This window comes from Telopea speciosissima, chromosome 11 (genome assembly GCF_018873765.1).
Source record: "Telopea speciosissima isolate NSW1024214 ecotype Mountain lineage chromosome 11, Tspe_v1, whole genome shotgun sequence".
NCBI classification, from domain to species: Eukaryota; Viridiplantae; Streptophyta; class Magnoliopsida; order Proteales; family Proteaceae; genus Telopea; species Telopea speciosissima.
In genome coordinates this window covers 14,694,518-14,717,786 of record NC_057926.1, presented here as the reverse complement: position 1 = coordinate 14,717,786, position 23,269 = coordinate 14,694,518, and the positions used below count along the sequence as shown (strand labels likewise).

The window sequence follows — 23,269 nt, the reverse complement described above, 5'->3', positions numbered from 1 at the left end:
TCATTCTCTACATCAAATATTAATTAGGGAAGTAGTTTTCTGTCCGGGAGTGTGGCCTACGCCAGCACTCCCATATATCTATCTCTCTCCTCCTTAAAACAAGGGGGCAGAGGTGTCTTTTTACATGGGGAGGAGAGAGATAGATTCATGGGAGTGATGGTGTAGGCCATGCTCCCAGACAAAGATATTTTTCCCTATTAATTAAGTTTAACCATGTCTATCAAAACAAATGTTGATAGGTAATCCATCAACCACATTCTATCATATCAAATAATTGCATGTATCAATCAAAAAAATAATAAGGATAAATTACACGTCACCCCCTGTTTTCAAACGAAACTCAAATCACTCCCTTGGTTTTTGAAATTACTCATCCGTCCCCCTCTACAGTAACGGTGTTAGTCCGCTGTTAGTTATTAGTATGAAAGGACTATTTTACCCTTGTACTAGAACATTAGAATTAAATTTACAATACTACCCTTCAAAAATCTATGTTTGAATGTTAAGGGTAATTTAGAGATTTAAATTTATTTAATTGGTTGACATCATCACTTAACAGCATAAAACTAACGGTAGAGACTAATTTGTCATATTGAGGTCTAAAACATGGGATGATTTGAGTATTTTCAAAAACCAGGGGGTGATTTGAGTTTCGTTTGAAAATCAGGGGTGACGTGTAATTTACCCAAATAATAATAATAAATAGACAACCATTTAACAAATCAAAATATCATCATTGAAGTTATCTCATCAAAGAGAAAAATCCACAAAACATTATCTATAACAAGAAAATATATATACCAAGACATTGCTTTATCACAATATAAATTAAAAAATGAACTCACATCTTTCTGGACTTTGACTATTTGTAACTGGTTCAAAAATATATAGAGAGAACCTAGGGTTTTATTTAGAACAGCTACATGCAAAACACAAAGAACTCTCTGAAAAAGTTGAGCAGCGGAAGAGGTTGAAGACAAATGGGAGAAAGTAGAGCAGCGGAAGCGGTTGAAGACATATGGGGTCCGTGCAAATTTCAAACTAATAAGGTCACAAGCAACGAAGCAAAAGAATAATAAAAAAAAAGAATAAAGGAATTACCCTGCACCATGAATTGAAAACAATTAACACAAATAAAAAGAAAAAAACCTAGTTTGAATTGCAGATCTATATAAATCTTATCAACACACACACACACACACACACACACACACAGAGAGAGAGATTAAAGATACCCGGAATTGATGGATATGAACTAGAACCAGAGTGCTTGAGAGTAGATGGTTTGCTAGAAGCCTAGAATGAGAGTCTTCTTTTCTTTTTGTGCAATAGAACAAGAATCTTCGGGTGTTGGGGGGTTTTATACTTTTATCACCGATTTTTGGGTTTTTATTTTGTTTAATTAAATTAAAATACTCAAATATGTATTAATACGCGAACTTACACTGGCTAGCGGCCTACCATTGGACCACGTGGCGTCGAGGTCCTCTACTGCCAAGCTGCCCCTACTGTCGTGTGCATCCTAGACACAGCAAGGGAGCGAAAAGACCGCCTTACCCCTGCCCGAGCGCCTTGCCCTAGCGGGGGTAAGGCAGTCTTTTCTGCCTTGCTTTGTGTGGGTCGCACGGAAGTAGGGGCAGCTTGGAAATAGAGGATCCAGATCCGACCACGTGTGCTTCCCCAAGAATGTAATACTTAGAATCATGTTTGTTGTTACTTGGAAGAATGGCGCGCTAGTACAGACCTTGACATTCACTTAACCCCACTTTCCTTTGTCGTTGATAAAAATTCAATGAACTCCATAATTTTCTTTGAATGATAAAAATTATCAAGCTATCACAAATTAATTTTCTTAAAAAAATTATCAATAATTGCATTAATCAAGTAAAGCTTTAAAGTTAAAACAAAGCCAGGATCAATTTCTCTTAGAAAACCCATCAGCCAAAAGGAGCCTAAATTGTTGGCCAAAATTATTCTTATCCTTCAAGTTAGAAATTCTCTACACTTGAACAAATATCAACTATGTGGCGGATTGGATAGAACTAAAAATACGAGAAAATACGGCAATACATGAGATGGTATATGGTTGAATCAGTGTGAAGCTTGACATCTGGTTAATCTAAACCACTTTCTAGATATTGATATGGTCAATGGTCATCCTTCTGCGTGGCAAAACAAGGTGTCAATCTAGATATACTCTCTAGTCTATCTTGCCAGTCTATAAAGCTTTTGCCTTGCACTTAATTCCTTGTTGGACAATGTTTACAAAGAACCATTTCTCAAATCAAATCCAAACTACTAAAATTTCAACATTTTAGGGCACATGAGATCCCAATTTCAGGTGAGAAACAACTTGGATCAAGAACAAAATATATAGGAAATAATGGTTAGTAATCCAATCCAACACTTTGAACCAAAATTTCCATCTCTTACCATCTTTACAACTTTTGAAAACCAGCCTGAACTTCACGTTTAACTGATGTTAAGGTAAGCTTTCATCGAAGCAGGAATAACTAATATGGTTTAAATACAAATGTCATTTCTTTGTTTGAGGTTGATCGATGACCTTAGTAAGAACATAACAGTCTGGTGGTGTAATGTTTGTGTAGTAGTTTTTGATGGTGTCCGTGATTTCAAACCCAAATTTCTTGTAGAAGTTGATGGCATCCTCATTATTTGTCTGCACATGCAAGTAAATCTCCGAAATGTTTTGTTTGGAGCATAGATCTGTAACATTATTCAGCAGCTTTGTACCTGCAGCAAACCCAAGACCATACAATTAAGTTAAACCTGCTAGGAAAATAGAGATTCACCAAGTTTTACCTCTCGCTCAGGAATTGATAAGCTGCTACTTCAAGTAATTTTGTCATTTTTTTTTAAATGGGGTGAACTTCACCAGAAATTCAGAATGTCTTCAGTGCTTTTTGTTTCTTAATTTTCTACTCGGTGTAATTAATCTACATAAACCTGAAAACTGGACCCAAGACTTAAGAGGCTTAACCAAATAATCTATAGAAATAAAAGGAAATAAAAAGAAATAATATATGCATATTTTGCAACTGGCTCATAATCATATCAATTGGAAAATTAGTTCATGAAATATAAGCCCTAATCAGATAAGATTCTATTATTTACATCAGCGTTTGGATGGCCAAAAATTTCAAATAATATAAAGATTGTCTCCCAAAGAGTCATGATGCCTGCTGATCATATAAATTGAATAAATAATTCCTTAAAATACAGCAAATGCTTTCCCACTTGTAGCACACTGATCATATCAATTCATTAGAAGATAGCCTAATTAGATGAGCTAACATTCCATTACTTGTACCATCATCGGATTGCTTAAAACTACCCAGCAACAATCAGAAATTGTCACTCAGAGAGTCATCTAAAGAACAAGTGCCAAAATTTCTCATAAGCAGCCCTACTAGTTGCCCAGTGAACGGGCCCCTCTTTCTCTTGGATACCAGACCAAAAACCCTCAAATCACCTTAGGAGACTGATTCTATGAATCTCTGTGCTCTGCAACCAGACATGGCAATCATCTCACCAAAATTAAAAGCTGATGAATACCAGCAGCACCCTCAAAATCTCCATGAATAAAGGTAACAGCAAGAGATTCCGTTCAATTTTCTCTATGTTGCGCTATCTAGGATGTACCTCTAATAGTGTAACCCAGATAACATTTTGCTGATTTATAAGTCTAGATGTAGATGAATGGGGATGGTTTTAATGCAAGACAGCATTCTAATCTTGGGTTCAGTTTCTCAGCCATGTTTTATTTTGGTCTGGTAGTTCAATCATGGGCCTGAAAACAAAGAAATTAAGGTTTCTAAATTCTTAACTATGTTTGGAGAAAGAATAAAAACAAGAATTTTGCTGATGCCACTAAAGTGGGAAGAAACAGGGACACAGGAAGAAGAAAGAAGAGCAAAATGAACTCACTAAAATACCCAACCATTTAGCTGGATGATTCTACAGTCTGAGTTTTGTATACTAGTATACTACAGCTTTCTTATTTTCCATTTTATCCACATGAACACTGAAATAATACCAGGAGGCAGGAGCAGACACCCTCCATTTTTTTACCAACTCCGTTAAGGTTAGAGAAATAGGAGACAAAATCCAAAATGGAATTTTGATGAGTATTTTCCATTTTGAAATCTAAAGGACAAAAACTCCATAAGTTAGTGGAGATTCGCAAATGAAATAGATGCTCTTAAGGATTTCTCTTCCAGCATTTTTTTCAGAGAATAAATGCGGTTTAGGGAGAAAACACACAGAATAATATCAGATGATAGATGGGGCTAATAATCAAATCGAGTTCAGTAAACATAGGACAGAATACTTGCTGAAAATCCCAGATCTGAAACTGACCAGACAAACCAGTAAATCACTATCCAAAATAGTATTCAGAGTATAAGAATAGGGGCGCTGTTCTCTGTCTGGGAGCGTGCCCAGACACATGGGGCGGGACAGGGGCGGTATTACCACTATTCATGGGGGGCGGGGGCTGGTCATTTCGCCCATCCCCATGTTTCTGGGCACATCCTGCACCCCCGGCACAGAACATTTGGCCATAAGAATAATAGGAACAATCAATTCGGACGCACAAAAATCAGCAAGAACATATTTTTAAAACCAGCAAATCGATTCAATATTCAGATGCACAGAACAGTAATTTTAATATAAGGGCAGAATTGGAAATCAAAAATAAAACCAGGTCAGATCATGGAGGAATTCTGGTCGAGTTCCTATTTTAGGGTCTAGAACAACTCCTAAAATTTTGAGAAGATTCTAATGGCTGGATCTTCTTAATTTTAATCCGTGTCAAAAACTCTAACATATGAATCCCAGATTCAGATCTTGAGATGCAGAACTACAAGACGACTTGCAGAAAATTCAGAACTGTACTTGCTTGAATAATGGAAAGGAAGATAGAGGAAGAAGAACAAAGATTACATAAACACCTGGGCTTCACACCGCAAGGTGGTTTGATTGGATCAAACACCAGTCAATTCCTTGATCACACACAAGCATCCTTAATTAAACACAAAGGGTTCTTCACGCATGGAAGGAGCAACAATAGCTTTTCATTAATCAAAATTCTTGTACAATGCTGGACCCCCTTACAAACTTAAATAGAAAACTCAAAAACAGACTCCCAACACTAAAAAGGAAAGGCAGAACCCAATCCTTAACTAATTAGATAACACCTAAACTGACTAGGAAACTGAAATAATAAATAAAACTCACTCAAAACATGACTGGATTTATAGAATCCTAATCCGGCCCAACTAAAAACTTAATAACAAGTAAAATAAAGAAATAAAGGCACTAACTTAATTAATCCCGTATGCCTAGCCCATACCCATTACAATGAAAACACATGGGATCAAAGGCCAACATATACATAACCCACCCAAAGCTTTTAATATCATTTTTTTAATAAAATAAGCCCATTTAGGTGATTTATCTGCATCCAAGTGTGTGTGTGTGTCTGACAATATTTTCACTTGCTTCATGAACAGATGATTGGGATCCAGCACTACACGAGTCCCACCTAAGAAGATTTATCTAATTAATGAAAGTTGGATCAAATGAGTTTATCATAACCATTTGCTCTTTCTTGTCCTTTTTTTGGGGTGGGGGGGTGAAGAAGGGAGGGGGCAGCAGTAAAATGGTGGAACTGCATGAGAACTCAGTCAGTAGAGTTCACAGGTAAAGCCTGAGTTATTGTACCTCATACCTGGGGTCGAATCCCATCTCCATACCCTTCTAACATATCATCACAAGGAGGAACAAAAAAAAAAAAAAAACTCAACAGGGCATATAGTAGACTTAGTACACATTTGAAAATTATCCACAACTAACATTCATGAACATGAAACAAAACAAAACTAAAATTTGATCAGTCGATGCTCAAAAGGTAACAGAACCTATCAAATAAAACACAATAGAAGTAAAAGATGCATGTTTACCTATCCCCAACCCACGATATGGGGCCAAAACACCCAGGGTCATTATATAAACACAGACGGCACCAAATTCCTTCTTCTCAAGGCGGCACGCTATTGCACCAACACAAATGTCACTGTAGTATGCTGCACAAAAGGAAAACAACATCTTTGAAGAACTTCATTATTGCATACTGCATGCATGCAGTTTTAAAACAATTACTAAAGAAATCCTTCCTTCTCTTCTGTTTCTCTTCCTTTCCATGAAAAAAAAATGCCGTTAGAGCAGATCGAAGAAGGAAGAAGAAGAGAAGAACTGCCTACGGTTATTCTTGGACCACTTTTGGCCCAATTGAGACCCAAACTAGATCATATGGGTCTTTTTGGTACAGCTTATCAATCCTGATCGTGGGAGAGAAGTTTGAGGCTCACAGTTGTTAGTTTCCTAAATTTCGGGAATCCAGTCTTTAGTCAACAGCTGCCTGCGTATGGAGAGAATCTTTTCCATGAATTAAGCACAGGGTGGGGCCCAGTTGTGGAGATCATAAAGCTTACGGTTGTTATATCTTCTAGAATCCTGAGAACTAGGAATCTTATCATATCATGGAAGGAGTCTCATTAAGTTCTTTTTTTTATTTATTATTTTACTTGCTTATCGAAGGCTGGATAAGTGTTTTTTTTTCATTCTAGCTTCTTAGTTAAGTTATAGTTAGTTTCTATTTTGAAGACTTGCTTGAGTTGTGAGAAACTCGTCCCTACACATGGAAGGTTTCTACTATGTTATTCCTTTAATTACAAATAAGAAGGGACAGATTTCTCCCCAACAATTTGAACCCCATATGAAGCTTTGCTTTGCTGTGATGTTAAGTGAGATGCAGTAAAGTACCTAGAGAGAAGCTGCGCTGACAGAAGTCATATCTCTTTCTTTCTTCTATCCCAATCCTTTTTCCTGTTACTGAAATTTCAAGGGTAACAGTTCTGTTTAGACTTGTTCACTGCTGTTTATGTGGCATATTATCACTGTTTAAAAGGGGCATAACAGAACTTGGTTTAAGAATATTCTCCTGAAGATCCTGAAGACCAAACAGTACCTGCAATGCCCTGTCTTCCCTTATATTTCTATTCTGTTTGGCCTCTCTGATCTGCAACATCTAGACATCATCTTCGGCTGATATTTTGGTATGTTCCTTTCAATTCTAAGGGGATAATTTGACCAGGTTTGGGTGCTGATCATAGTTCAAAATCCAGGCGAAAGATTCACTAATTTCGCAGGTTTCGATGCTACCGAAACGAAATGCAATGCAAAATAAGAACTGCCAAAATTCCAGTACCTTTTGTATCGTTTCACCAAAATGATACATTCTAAGCTTATAAATACCTCATTTCACGAGTTATGGTTTTCGACCAGAACTCGCCTATTTTGCCTGTTTTGGCATGGAGAAGGAGAAATCACCTCTTTTGCTTGGATTTATGCCACATCACCATCTCAAGCTGCTGGAATACACTGTTGGGGTTTGCCACAGCACTTCAAAGAGATTGGTTGCTTCTTACTAGCAAAGATTAGGCCACATAAAACAGATTCAAGTAAAAAACTTTTTTTTTGCAAAAACTATGATAAATATCTGTTGGTTGGTGATGATATTTTTATGTCAGACATTGGAGGCTGATCAACAACCTCACGGTATCGAAATTTTTTTCCTGTTTATATATAATTTTTTATTATTTTACTTGCTTATCGAAGGCTGGATTCGATTCAGCACGTCATAGTTCCTAGTAATAGACAGTCATAATATTGTATTGTTGGGACTTGGGAGACTATGTGAACTGAACTTTGTAGTTTGTATTAGTACTATTTGTAAATAATTAATCAATATCATATTTCTTCATCGATGGTTGCATAATTTACTTGTTTTACTTGCCTATTGTCTTCTAGTACTAAAACAATGTGTAGCCTGTAGATTAGGCAATATTACATAAGGTATACAATAGGGTTCGATGTTTACCGCCAACCGAGGGTGCAAATCCAAAACACCACTTTGTGCGACTTTTCTTTCAATATGAAAGTTTGCATAGGTTTATGGGAAAAAGAACTCTGTTCGGGAGTGTGGCCTACACCAGCACTCCCATTAGTCTATCTCTCTCCACCTCATATGAAAAGACACCTCTGCCCCCTTATTTTGAGGAGGAGAGAAATAGACACATGGGAGTGCTGGCGTAGAACACACACTCCTGGACAGAAATCTACTTCCCTATGTTTATATAGGCTAAAACAAGGTTTCCCTGAAGTACCGGAGCCTACAATGGCAGTTTGCCCACCGAAACTGCCAATTGAAACATCTTGCCAAAAAATACACCATTTCAACGAAATTTTGCCCTTTTTTTCGGTATTTCGATCGTCTCAGTCTGACCGAAACAGCCTACTGAAACGAGATTTTAAACTATGGTGCTGATCTGACTTACAGATCTAGAGTTGAGTTGTAACTAAATCTGACAAGTGAAAACTCCAAGTTTATATTTTGAGGGAGTACCTGTGGAACCTCATCCAACCGTCGGATTCTTCCAACTTTTGGGAATTAATACTGTTGTTTCAGACCTACACGGCCATATTTTTACTAAATCTGAAAACCAGATTTTGATCTGACTAACCCTGCGGTCCTGCTTGTTGAGTGGGAACTTGTAACATGCTGAAAGGGTAATTCTACTCCTTTAAGTTCTGGGAAAGGATCCCAAAAGGAAAAGCTATGTATGTTTGGTAGACTCCAGAGGACATTGTCAAATCTGATTCAATAAAAGATAATATTATTTCATCTCCTTCATGAAGAATGATTAACTAAAACGAATTGCTGGGCAACTGGAGCAGTGTTGTCCTTGTTGCCAATTGTTCAGGGTGCACAAATGATGGGGCAGTGTGTTCAGATGACTGGGCAGTGCTGGAAGTGTCAGATAGTGACTGGGCAGATCAGGCAGTGCAATGGCAGTGATAATCAGTTTGGCAGTGTTTCCAGACTGATATGGCAGTGTATCAGAGAGTTTAGCAGCAATGCATCTTGGCATGGCAGATAAGGTGTAGGTCCCACTTGATGATGTGGCAAGCAGTGGGGACATGTTAGTGTGTTTTGATGGCATGTTGATATGGCAGCTTGATGATGTGGCATCATAGTGTGTTAGGTAGCAGTACAAGTGGACAGGCCATAGGCCACAGCCCAGGCCTCATAGCAACATGGCTGGATAAGTGCAAGACAGCAGCAGCAGTAGGCAGTGGCTGCTTGCGTGCCGTGCACAGAAGCCACAGGGGCCTCACATGGGGCTAGCCACAACGAGCAGCAAGCACCAGGGGCACACAGAGCCAAGGCCCCGTGCGCGCAAGGGCCGCAAGCTGGCAAAATTTTTTTCAAAAATCTGTCCAAGTGTTGAGCTGCATTTAAAGTGTTTGACGAATTGCCTCAATGATGGCCCCAAAACCCATGCTCTTGGGAACCATTTCCTGAGACTGCATATGGGGCTCGTGATGCAACAAACGTGCACGAGTCGGAGCCCCAAGCGGAGAAGATTCTTCAATCCGACGGTCCCGAAAGTGCCGCATAATCCGATTCAAATAGAGTGGTCGAGAAAAAGGCGGACTTTGGCACATGTTGGCCGACGGAGAAGATTCCATTGCGCTTCTTGTGGTTGGTCAGCCAGGGTAGCTTCGATGCCACATATTTCATGCGATCAGTACACCAATCCTGTGTATCACACATACACAACGGATTCCATTTACCATGATCTTTTTGATACCCCCGCCATTTCATCATTTCGATCCAAAGGCTCGAGGTCATCCCGCAACTCGTGAAACATGATCAATGTGATCGTTCAAGCCACGGTCTTGAGGTCAATCCTAAGGTCCTCGTTTTAGCTAAAGTTTGAACCTGCTACAGTGTTACAAACGAGTACCATGCGCGGTTCCAAGATTCCATATGATTGGCCCTGGTTACTCCCGCTTCAGGTTGACGGATTTGAGACGATTCGACGATCCGCAGGCCACCCTTGTTTTTGAGAGATGATCGGACGACCCAGAATTGAGCCGCCCAGCTGTTACATGACTAATTGTCACAAGAATCTTAAAGTCATTTTAAGCTCATTAGCCACTCCCCCTGTACCGTTCCGATGGCAGAACTTCAAAGTGCAAATGTGAGTTCATTCTAAGGCCTTTTTAGGTCTCTCTTTTTTTTTGGGCAGAATTCTTGGAATTCATGCAGCTACAGCACAAACCCAGTTTTGGAGTGAAAAGGGACTTTTATTGCTGGAGACCTAATTTGGGTGTTGATGATGATTGCTTTGGAGCTTGGAGCTTGCCAGAGTTGATTTTTGCGGTTCAAGGAGCTACCAGAGTTTGGGAGTACCCGGGGAGAGCTAATCGAGGTTTGCAAATCCCTATTTAAATTTCTAGGTTGTAATTTGTTGAATACCTAGCAAGTGTTTGTAATGGGGGATTTGAATTTTATTTCAATCACTGTAAGACTTATCAAGTTGGGGCTCGATAGGATTGGGGTTGTAGCCCTAGAGTGTGTAAGAGCCTAGTCCGAAGTAAGAGTAGTAGATCCTAGACTATTTGTAGCAGTTGAATTGTGAAGTGTATTGGGAAATATATGAAACCCTAGTAGGGTATTAATCCGTGGATGTAGGCAACTTGCCAAACCACGTATACTGTGTTGTATGATTGTTTCTGTGACTTGGAGTGTTATGTGTGCTTGCAGGATGGGTGTGTACAACCTGGTATACCTGATCACATAGTGGTTGCGAGATGGGTGAGGACACGACTGTGTGTTTGAGATGGTGGTTCTGAGTGCAGAATTGGAAAACTTGGGATAGCCCCAGCCAGTCAGTAGTGTCAGGAGAGTGTTGCAACCTTCAGTGGTCAGTTGGGAAGAATTTTGAACACCCTGATTCACCCTCCCCTCCCCCAAGGGTTAGCCTGGGAATATCACGAATGATAAACTAAAACCATCCAATGAGCCATGTAGCTTTTAAAGAAGGGTCTATTTCAGAACTGGACTTCAGTGAGACATTTGGCGACGCTTCACACGTCACGCCTTCAACACGTGCTTGGTTCCTTAAAGAGAAGGACTCCACAAAAACAACCTGCTTGTCTCTGATTGGGATTTTATGCATGACATTCCTTTGATCATTAGAGATGCACATTAAACTCAACTCCACTACACCTAGGTTGTAGTGCAGCGGGTCACTTCTGGGGATGCCCTAGCATAAGGTCCAAAATGTAAGGATCCATGCTAAAGGTTTGGCTAAAGTTTACAATGCCGGCTGTCGACCTGACGTACGAACCCTCCTCCTTTATCCGGGCTTGGGACCGGCAGCATAAAACACTGGCGAAGTTATTTGAGATGCACATTGGAGACAAATTATATAAATCAGATACTTTCAAAAGATTACAGTAGAGGTATCTGTGGGTGTTCAGGCACCACAACTTGATTAATCTGATTAGTTTATCTTTGCACACTAGGGAGACAATTTTTACCAAATGTCTCAATAAAGGATAAATAAATTTTTCTTTGTCAAAAACAAGGATCATAGGATGCTAAGGATCAGTGTTCAGATAGTTTCAATCAATCCTGATCCAATCCATGAAGGAAGATCCGTAGACAGTATCATGTTCATTGTAGATCAGATGAGTTAGCAAATGGATAGAAGATCCAGTGACATAATATCATGATCAGCTCCGCCAATATTGACCCTGATGCAGGAAAATCACATCAATGGGTTATTTTAGTGGAAATAAGCCCAGGGTTGGGTTATATATGTGTTGGGCCTTTGGTCCAAGGGATTTACATTGTAATTGGCGACATTAATAGGCCTAGATCATGGGTAGAAGCTAGGAAACAATGTTAGTCAAGTAAGATTAGTTTAGTCTAAATTTGTGGGGTTATTTGAGTCCTCTTTTATGTCAAGGGTTAGCTAAGTCAAGTCCTAGAATCTTTAAGAACTTGAATCCAGATTTCATTCCAAGTCTATGTTCTGTTTTGTAGAGATTAGTTAGAATGACTGTCAAATACTAGTCTGTTTTAGCTTTTCTAAGTAATAGTTTGAAATCCAGGTCATTGTACGCTTTTCAGAGTCGGGTTGTTAAATCTATATATAGATGTAATGGCCTATGGCCTCACCCATGAATTTTATAAATACTAATTCTATAACTGTTCAGCTATGAGAGATTCACAGTGTTGCTAGTGGATTCTCAGTGGGTTACTTGGTGGATTCCAAGGTGCTGCCACTGGTGTGATTCCTGTTACCCTTATTCTTTATTCCTAATCTCTGGTTCAAGTGTCTTCATCAATATAGTTCTAGTTTTCTGAACCAGAATCCTAGCATTACTAGGACTTCTCAGCCAAGTCCTATTCTGTTATCAGAATTCCTCCTAATTTTTCCAGTAGTAGGCCTCTTCAAAAGTAACACACGACCCGGACATTAGGCTTTGATCAGATCAGTCTTTTTTAAGATATCAGATATCTCCCATAAGACTGTCATTCTGAATTTCTGATTTAGCTCTAACTTATCCACTGTTTTCTGCATATTATTTCCACTCAAATAAGTCTATTTTTGTGATTTTCCGGCATCAGACCCAGATCAGGATCTGTCAACCATAGAAATCTTGGTCAAAAGTGTCTTTTGCTATTTGAGTGCAAAAAATGAAGCATAATGCTCGTAAGTTGCATGCAAAGATTCATGAAAACAACTGCATAAAACCAAATTAAATAGTCAGTGGGTTATATAAGAACATAGGTCCAAAGGTTAGAAAGTGAGGATGAGAGGAATGACAGCGGAAAGGTTTTCTTCTGATAACGCAGAGTTAAACATGTGACTGATATATCATCCAAAATGGAAATCCAAGAGAAAACCATCATCCAACTTATGCAGTCATATAAAAGTCATGTCCTTTGCCCGTTCAGTATCACAAAGGGAATGGAACAGAAATATCATTTGATTTGTCAGCGACAGAAGTTTTGAGAATCCAAGAAAGGTCACGGCAAGACAAGCCGCCCCTAAGAATGAACAGATATTGAAGAAGTAATATTTCCCCGCAAAAGAAGAACAATGGCACTGGAGCAGGGTTGAGGATAGCCCTTCTAACCAAGCCCAGTGGCATTACCTGATGAAACAACCAAACAAGCAAACCCAATGAGTAGCACTGTCGTGGCTGGACTAGCATGACTCGATCTGGAAAAACAGACCGAGGCGAAACTGAACCCAACCAGGTTTTTGGTAAGGGTTGGTAGGGGTTTATTTTAGTTATTTGAAGATATTTTTGTAATTGCATTTTATTTTATGGGCTGATGTTCTCTGTGCCGCAGCATAGCCTACGCCCAGACACATGGGCCTGCCATTCAGGGGGGCTGGGTGGTCATTTCACCCACCCCCATGTGTATGGGCACAGCCTGCACCCCCGGCACAGAAAACATTTGGCCTTATTTTATATTGGAGAGATAGCTACATAGGGGTTGTTTTAAGTTTCCTAGCTTGTTTAGTTTCCTTGTCTAAGTTTACTTCATGTTTCCTTGTTTTAGTTTTATATGCTTATAATCCAACTTAGAATTAAATTGAATGAAATTTGAGTTGATTCTTCACAGTGATGAAGCCGTACATGTGTGACCTGGTTGGTCAAGAGTTCCTTCTTCATCCTCTTCTGCTCCTGTTTCCATCTCTCTTCTCCCTTCTTCAGGTATGACCTTCTTTCTTTTCTTTTCTTTTCTTTGCTCGTACAATCCCTTCTACTCTTCTTCTTTCTTTTCCTCTTCGGTTTCTGTTGTTTCCTTTCTTTCCATATTATCTCTTTACCCTTCTTGTTTCCCCTTTGAGTTTCCTAACCCCATATCCTCGGAACCCTGTTCCAGCGGTACCAACAGCCCCTTCTATATCAAGTTAGATCTCCCCATCCTCTCTTCTTTCTTCCTAAGGTTTGGGTGGGAGTACCGCTGGGCTCTGGTATAGGCAACCCAAGCCCTCAAGTTCCAGCTCCCAAGTCATCCTCCGTCGAAAATTCAAAGTGAGTTCAGGTCTGGTCATACTCCTACCTCCAGTACGGACTTGAGACTTTAAGAACTTTTTCTTCACCTGCTGTTATAGGTGACTATTAGTTGCACTTAATAGAGTTACGAACTGCAAATCATACCCTGAAATCTCAGTTCAATCGGACTTCCCATGAGAGAGAACTCTTATCTAGATTAGACTTAGGTTAGCGCTGGTTTGGTAGTTCTGTCGTAGGATAAAGATAGAATCTTTCCATATTTAGGATTAAGCCCCTCTAGTCTCTATTTTATTTCATTCATTACCTCTCTTACTGTTAGTTTCCAAAAATACCCCTCAAACAATTGTGATTCTGTTTTTTCTCCCAACAGGATCCTAAATTAATTGTTCACAATACTTACAGAATTGCCACTATATCTTTAAATTGAATTACTTAGTATTCTTGTGAGCTCATAGCTATCCCAAAGCACGGTTTTGAGACCCGGGATAGCACCAATTGGTATCAGAGCCGAAAATCATCTTCCATACCCTAAACCATGGTGGCCAATAATGATGCAGTTGCCCAACTCACACAGAGGAAAACCGAGCCAACCTAGCTCATCTCACAAATAGGGTAACCATCTTAAAGACGTCTAATAACTCATGGTGGGATAGTGTTGATACCCTCAACACCACTATTACTTCCCTTCAGACCATAATGGCATCCCTGCAAGCTTTCATTGACAAATTGGCGCCTTGGATAAAGGAAAGAGTCACATTCAATTTGGGGATTCTTCTAATTCCATCCCATAAGACCCGTCTCATGTTGCACCACCACCACCACCGCCACCACATTTTAGACCACCACCATATGGGGCTGGCCGACCTTTCGAGTTGCTCCTTATGGAGCTGAAAGAGGAGCCAAGTAGGATGTCCTCGATTTCTACAGGAATAATAATCTGGAGAAACACCTTCATTGGATTCATAGACCGAGGACATTCTTCTGATGGTACGGATTGACTGAGGCCAGGAAGATTTTACTTTTTGAAGCTAAACTGAAGGATATGGCTCGAGTCTGGTGGATCAAGAACAAGCAACAGAATCATACTTGAGGCATCGGATTGGTAAACACTTAGGTTGAAATGAGAGAGGCCATGAGCTGACAATTTTTGCCTACCAACTATAAGTAGCGCATGGACCTCAAATTTGCACAACTGAGACAAGACAATATGATGGTTGAGGAATATGTAGCAAAATTCTATTACTTAGCCACTCGGTCTGATTTTGAGTGGGATGAAAAGGTGTTAGTGGTGTAGTTTCGGAACGGTTTGCACCCTCAGATCAATATTGCATTGGCTTCCAAACGACTGCCTACAATGGAGGACGTCATAAACAAGTAATGTATTAAGTAGAGGACAGTCTGAATAAGCCTTATAACCGAAGGGGGCTAGACACCTAATCTAAAGATGATAGTTCGAACAAACCTCCTTCTCAACTGGAGCATTCGTTCAGCAAGCCACAAATGAGTGACTCTTCTATGGCATCTTTACAGCCAAACTGCCTTTATTCTCCACCTCGTGATCGTGATTCTGATAGACCTTCTCCAAAGCCAAGGGCTGAAATACAATGCTTTACATGCAAGGGGTACGGACATTTATCTACTCGGTGTCCTAATTGTCTATGCTTTGTTGTTAAGGAAGATCTCATGACTATTGCTTCGGAAGAGCAACGGAAGAACGAGATCGTATATTAGGAAGCAACGCATGAGTGTGAGCATGAGGTCAATGGCAGTGATAGTGATGGAGAGCAGCAGCCATAGTTGTCAAGGCCATGGTTCTTAATCTCAAAACATGCAGTTTCGACAAGTACCAAGACGAAACCAAGGGTCGATACTAATTTGTACCAGGTTTTGACCAAGTTTCACATGTTTCGGTAGTTTCAACATGGTTCGACCAGTTTCAATCGAATTTTGGTCCAACCAGCCACTTAAAATCCCATCTTTCCATCGAAACCTGACTTATTTGACAGGTTTCGAGGAGAGGGGGAGATTTTGACAGTTTCAACACAAGGGAGGTGGATTTTGCCAAGAACTTCGATTTCTTGCCCAAATCATTTCACTGATCGCTACTCTTTTGCATTTTCATACGCATTCAACACTTCCACTGTTCCACAGTGTGCCTTTGCATCATTGGAGCTTGAACGTAACATTTTTTTTTCCCAAATCCAATTTTTGGAATTATTAGTATATAGACATGGTAGTTTTGTTTCAATTTGTTATATGTTAGATAGAATGGCCCAATCTACTTCATGGAGTCGGATTATAGGTATTGGGTCATCTTTCGTCGACAACATCTTCTAGTGTCCGACCCAACCATTTATGTCAGCTCCACCCAGTTTCAGTCTCAGTGAGCCATTCCCTAGGTTGGGATACATACGATATGTTGATAATGGGGCTTAAAGGTGGGAAATAATGGACTATCAGAGCATTTGGGCCCAAAACATGTCATGGGATACATATGTGTTGCAATCTAAGGAGTGGCTACGATTTATTCAATCATACACAACTCGTGGAATGGACTCGCCAAGAAACTCCATGTGGAATTGAGTAGTGATTGTCCTATGCTTGTATATCCCTTACTTAATGTATATATATATATTTTTTTTTGATAAAATAACTTTATGTATATTTGATTGTTTTAATTGCATATTTACATTTTCAAAAGCTAAATTATATGAAGACTCAATGTTTATAACATGGTTAGTGTACAGCAACATTCAGCGTACACTAGCAAACTTGGGTCCCCACACCACAAGTACCATTTTGGGTGGTTTTGTTATGAAACTAATTCTTGGAATAAGTGTAAAATGCTAAAATAGGCAGTACAAAAAATTCAGGTCAAAAAAACATTTTCTGGAATCTGGACCTTGAAACCTAGGTTTCAAGTTTGGCCTAAAAAAATACCAGGTTTCGGTCGAAACCTGGTATATCTCAGTTTTGTCCAGGGTCTAAACCAGCCTCGAAACCGAGATTTAGATCCTTAGCAAGGCGTCTAGGCGCCTTGGTCTCCTTGTAACCTAGGCGGGGGCACCTAGGCACCTTTTTGGTGTTGCCTTGCACCCAGGCTCCCTCCAACCCCCTTGGGTCACCTAGACATCATGAGAACTACCGTAGTAGCAGCCTTTCTACATTCTTCATCCACTTTTGGCTACACATAAGGTCTCTAATGATGATGATTGACGCTGCAACAGTATTTTCCAAACCAAAGTGAGATATAAACAACCTGTGTACTATGGAATTTGACAGCGGTAGTTGTACCAATGTCGTTTCCAAAGATGTCGTTCGTAAGCTCGGGTTAAAGACAGGGCCACAACAATAGTATTGCTTTGGTGAACAATACTAATCTCAAAATCTATGATACGCGTTTGTTCACATATTCTATCGGTGGGTTGAATGATACAGTGCAATGTGATGTTCGGTAGTTGTACCAACGTCGTTTGTGATAAGCCATAAATATACGGACCAATCCCGATCTGCCACGTGGCGCAGCAGGAAGAAGAGAATGACCCAGGCCCAGCTACATTGAGACTCATCCTGGGCCCAAGAGGAAGAGACCTAGTAGGTCACTCAAGGACCAAAATCACTACACAGGTCAGCATGAAGTCACCACAATGATCTACATCATCCTATCGGCAAAGGGATCTTATCCCAAAGAAGATGTATCTTATCCGTACTCAACCCTCAAGGATCCTATCCAACACGGAGGGAAGTGCATGTCCATCTGCTAAGGAACACCTTCCCTACCCGGACTCTACCTCCCAAGAGGAGGTGATCTACTACGTGATGGACTCTACTACCAAGGAGACTATCACCAACCACCTAAACTCTCCACCGCCATACACAGCTATAAATACCTAGGTAATCTACCCCATTAGGGAGATTTTGAATTCCAACAATTCATCTGTTGCTCTTAGAGATCTAACTTAGGTATCGGAGAGTCCTAGGCCGGAGCCACACCGGTTCCCCCTTGTCCCTGACGTCCTTTTGCAGGTTGCGGCACCCGAAGGACCCACCGGCGATTTCTATTTCTTGATGCAACAGTTTGTAAGCTCAGGTTGAAGACAGGACCACAACAGTAGTATTGCTTTGGTGAACAATACTAATCTCAAAATCTATGATATACGTTTGTTCACATATTCTATCGATGGGTTTAATGATATAGTGCAATGTGACATTCTACCTCTAAAGGTCTAACACATCCTCCTTAAGCAACCATGGTTATTTGATGAGAAGATACAACATTGTAGTAATGAAATTCTTACTCTTTCAAGAACGGTGACCTTGAGATGAAGCTCCTTCCCTCTAAGGACTCTCCAGCAATAAAGCTCAAGCAGACAGTGGGATCGTTTCTCCTCCAGCAAGTTGACTCAAAGGGCAACCTGAGCCCTCATTCAAACTTGACGGAGTTGAGCTCTTTTTAGAGGGAGAGAATTGCTACAGTAGCACTATCGTGGCTGGACCGGCATGACCCAATCGGGAAACCCAGACCAAGGCGAAACCGAACACAACCAGGCTTTTGGCCCAATAAGGGTTGGTAGGGATTTATCTAGTTATTTGGGGATTTTTTTGAAATTGTGTTTAATTTTATATTGGAGAGAGAGCTACGTAGGAGTTGTTTCAAGTTTTCTAATTTGTTTAGATTCCTTGTTTCAGTAAAATTTATTTTAGTTATATGCTTGTAAATTGTAATCCAACGACTTAGCCATAATTGAATTGAATGAAATTTGAGTTGATTCTTCACAGCAGTGGAATTGTACATGTGTGAACAGGTTGGTCGAATGTTCCTTCTTCATCCTCTTCTGCTCTTGTTTCCATATCTTTTCTCCCTTCTTCAGGTACAACTTTCTTTCTCTTCATTTCTTTGTCTCTTACAATCCATTCTACTCTTCTTCTTCTTTCTTTCTTTCCTTCTGTTTCTGCTTTTTCCCTCTTTCTATATTCTCTCTTTACTCTTCCAGCTTCTGCTTTGAGTTTCCTAACCCCATATCCTCAGTAACCTGTTCCAGCGGTACCAATAGCCACTCTATATCAATTTCCATCTCCCTCATCCCCTCCCTTTTTCTCCTAAGGTTTGGGGTACAAGTACCTCGGGGCTCTGGTATAGCTGATCGAAGCCCTCAGGTTCCAGCTCCCAGGTCCTCCTCTGTCGTGAGATTCGAAGTGAAGATCAGGTCTGGTCGTATACTTCTACCGCCAGTAGAGATCTCAGGCTTTAACAACTTTTTCTTCACTTGCTATTTAGGGTGACCATTAGTTGCACTTAAGAGGGTTATGAACTAGGAATCAGGGTTATGAACTGGGAATCATACCCTGAAATCTCAGTTCAATCAGACTTCGCATGAGAGTTCTCTCACCTGGAACACACTTAGGTTATCGCTAGTATGGTAGTTCTATTGTAGGTTGAAGAACCTAGAATCTATCAATATTAACGATTAAGACCCTCTAGTGCTTATTTTATTTCATTCATTACCTCTCTTATTAGTTTCCAAAAATACCACTTAAAAATTGTTTCCAGCCTAGTCCTGCCTCTGTTTTTTCTCCCAACAGGATCCTAATAGTTTACAAAATTTACAGAATTGCCACTACATCTTTAAATTGAATTATTCACTATTCTTGTGGGCTCATAACAATCCCAAAGCAGGGTATTGAGACCCGGGATTGCATCACCACCCTTCTAAACAAAAACAAAAAATCCAGGGGGGAGGGGGGGAAAAGCAAACCCTCTATCGATATGCATAAAAGAAAATCCCACTAGGAAACTCAATTTTCACCTACCCCAAGAATAATGTAGAACCAAATGATGGTATTTTCTTGCACCTTCATCCCCTACCACTTCTAGTCACCATAACTCTAGTAGTTATGCCACCCTCATGGAAGCAAAACAGATTAAGGGAGCCAGAATTAGATTCATTCTCTAGTAGTTTGTTTCAAAACCCTACAATCAATGATGAAACATTATAAAGGGGATCAAATGAAAGTGTTTCAAGATGTCTGTGATAATAGCCACCTGAATAGAGTTCTAATACTCTAGCTCCCAAGAAGAAAGGTGACAATGGCTTAGAGCCTTAGACCCAATTCCTACACGCAACAGTTATAAGTTATCTCAATGTTTGGCACACCATTAAAAACCTTGTGAATTACTTCCACAGTCTTGGAAAATTCAATAGCCTGAAAATACTTCTCTTTGTCACATTCTAGAATTAGACCAGCAAAGGAGATCAGTTAGAATCTTCTCTGCAGTGCATTTTAACAGAAAACCTACCTAAAATTATCCTTCTTTACATTTAGAATGCTAAACAGTTGAGCATTTTTTTTTCCCAATGCCCTTAAGCTTGGAAGGTCTTGTCACATGTATTGGGTCTTTCAGAATACCTTCACAAATGCTTGCATTAAGAGGATTGGTCAAGCAGCTATAACCAAGTCAGTTTGGTCAGAAAAGGAACCATCCAACTTTTTAAGGATATACCAAATCAGCATAACTGAGACACGCTTCAGAAGCAATAGATTTCAGTCCTTTTATTATAAGGAATTCAGCAGCTTACAATTGGTGAATATCAGGAGTTTGCAGATTATTGGGCAAGGTAACATACTAAGACTCTGTAATTTTCCATTTTGTATCGTAGAGGTTCATAGCCAGCGTCTTCTAAGATAGCATGAGTATCTTTCAATATCCTCTGGAATCTGAATCCTCCTCTCCCTTACATAATATATTGTTACGGCTTACTTCTGGGATGAAATTAAAATTTTGAATTCTACAAAGTCACTTGGCATCAAACATAACAACAATATAATCTGCATCAATTCTTGCAAATAACTGTGAAATTAAAAGTTCTAAATCGTTCATTTAATTAGCTATATGGTACAAAGTTATCTAAACATTCTTACGGAGTATATATGATGAACTTAACTCTGATAGGGAAAATTTAAACAGGAAAGAAGAAACGGCATTATGTCATACTAAAAGCCACAGAAGAAGAAGCAAAATGAACAGAAGGTAGGGATTGGTCAATTGGCAATACAAAACCATCTGATACCCATTAAAAGCCACAGAAGAAGCAATAACAAAAGCATAAGAATTCTCTGAAAAATGTAGTTTCATACAAAGTGCAGAGCTGATTTAATTTCAACGAAAATATCATCAAGGAAGGTAAAAAGAATGAAAAGTTAGGGCAGTACAACAAAAAAAAACAAAAAAAAAAAAAAAAGAACGAACAAGGCTCATAAAAACGCTCAATCTCCCAAAAGCATCAAAAGCGAACCCCAAATCCAGAGCCTAAAAATATCAAAACCTAAAAACCCATCAGTATTTCACCAAAAATGGGAGAGAATCATTATTGGATCAACAAAAAAACATCCAAAAAAGAAAAGACCCTCAAGCCTCAGGCTACATCATCCAACGCCAATAACGCAACCCATAAACCTAGAATAAAAATATTAACACTAAAATCTCAGTAAAATGGCAACTAATGAAAGGTAAGCAACAACAAAAAGGGAGCAAAACGCAGAAGATCCAGACCTAGCTTTGTAAAGTCGCCAGAAGCGAGGGCATCAGCGTAATATTTTTCATTATAGCGAACAGGGAATAGAGCTACGTTGAGCTTCTTCAACTGCATCAAGTTCTTGTCTCTCACTGCATCCAATGAGATTTGAACTTCACGACCAGCTCCCATTTTACACCCCCTCTGTTCTGCGTTAAAATGGGGGAGAAGATACTATTGCCGTAAGAACAAAGAAATGAAAAAGGTAGGAATTTAAATTAGAGGGGATTTTCTTACGCAAAGGCCTTACGAACTTCTCTTCTGCTCCAGAAAAAGGCGACTCGAGCAGGGAAGGGAAAGGGGGAGACTGTTTTATGTTAATTGTTATTTGGTTGCGGCAGCATGACCCACAGGAGGATGGAATTTCATCCTTCTAGTCTTTAAACCAACATATTTTCGTCCTTTCGTCCTTCCTAAACAATAAGGATGAAAAGTTGCTTGGTTATTTCTTCGGTGGCTTGCGGGTGTGTTTGGTTGCTATACTTGTCCTATGATTACTCAACCTCCTCTATCACAAACTTCTTTTCTGATTCCCCCAAAAGCAACCTTTCACATCTCTTTCTCCTCTCAAAATTCAAAATCTCTGGATTAACCCTAATTCCCACTCCTCCCCTCCTACAGTCCCCTTCAGTAGCCAACGCTAGCATACTTTGCATCTTCCCTCTCCGCCTCCTCACCCAGCTCTCCCCCTCCCCTTTCGCTTCAGAATTGAGATAAAATGTCTCCATCCCGCTTAGTTGGGTATGTTGCCACCCCAACCCCCCCCCCCTCTACTCTCATTTCTCTGGTTTTCCCTCTTAAATTTCTCTTGCGATAAAATAGGAACCTGTAAACCTGCTTTTGCTAGCTTGTTTTAGGGTTTTTTTTTTGTCAGATTTGTTCAGCATTTTGTCTAGTTGGGTTTCCCTGTCGTAGATTCATTCATCATCTTCTGTCTTTGATTTGTGCATAATTTTATCTCTTTTTGTTGTCTTTGTTCCACTCTTCTTTTTGAAAATTCTCTTTTTCTTTGTGTTGCACCTACATTTCTAAAAAATCCCCCCTTTGTCTCTATTGTGTGGGTGTGTCCATCTACCTACTCTTTTTATTGTGATTTGTTTTTTGTTCTTTTGGTTCACTACTTCTCATTCTTGATGATTTTTGAGTTTTGATTTTTTGTATTGCCTGTTGGAAGCTCTTATTGATGGTTCTAGGGTTTGGTTCAACGATTTCACCATTATTGGTGTTCCTGCCCTTTCGATATATTGTAACACTTCTCTCTGTTAGGATTTAGGGTTTAAGCACAAGGTTGCTTAAAGCATTACACCTTGAGTATCTAGTTTGGAATACCCATACTGCTGCCTACAGCTAGTATTTATAGGAAAACTAGGGTTTAGGTCAAATGGACTAATTACTAGATTGCTCCTCACAGCCTGAACATTAATACAAGTAGGATTATATTAGACCATATGAAGGGATATTACATAAATACCCTTACAATCTCCGCCTATGTTCTATATATATCCACCACACATGTATAGAAAACCCTTATTCAATCAGTAATTGAATCAATATAAATTGAATAAGTTGAAAGTCAATAATCCAATGAATCAAGTAAGTAAACTTCAAGAAATAAAACTAGGGTTTTAAGTCAAAACTAAACTCAATACTAAATTCGAAGTTCCACATGCAAGTGACTAAACCAAAAGATAAAGAAAAGTCATTGCAATCCATGTGAC

At 39.6% G+C, this 23,269-nt stretch overlaps 1 protein-coding gene across 1 annotated transcript; it reads right to left on the bottom strand.

Moving 5' to 3' along the window:
- Nucleotides 1-2,261: 2,261 nt before the first annotated feature.
- LOC122644660 (N-alpha-acetyltransferase 50) lies at nucleotides 2,262-21,732 on the bottom strand. The gene is made up of 3 exons (XM_043838050.1): nucleotides 21,530-21,732; nucleotides 5,985-6,107; nucleotides 2,262-2,754 (listed from the first exon to the last, which is right to left on the bottom strand). Exons 1-3 carry the CDS (start codon nucleotides 21,681-21,683, stop codon nucleotides 2,537-2,539), a joined length of 495 nt encoding a protein of 164 aa, XP_043693985.1. The 5' UTR covers nucleotides 21,684-21,732; the 3' UTR covers nucleotides 2,262-2,536.
- Nucleotides 21,733-23,269: the final 1,537 nt, after the last annotated feature.

Coding starts and splice junctions, on each gene's coding strand:
- LOC122644660 (XM_043838050.1), bottom strand. CDS start 21,683: ATGGGAGCTGGTCGTGAAGTTCAAATCTCATTGGATGCAGTGAGAGAC. Junction 6,108..21,529: donor TGGCGACTTTACAAAGCTAG/GTCTGGATCTTC, acceptor CCTTTTGTGCAG/CATACTACAGTGACATTTGT. Junction 2,755..5,984: donor ATATCGTGGGTTGGGGATAG/GTAAACATGCAT, acceptor GGTTTGCTGCAG/GTACAAAGCTGCTGAATAAT.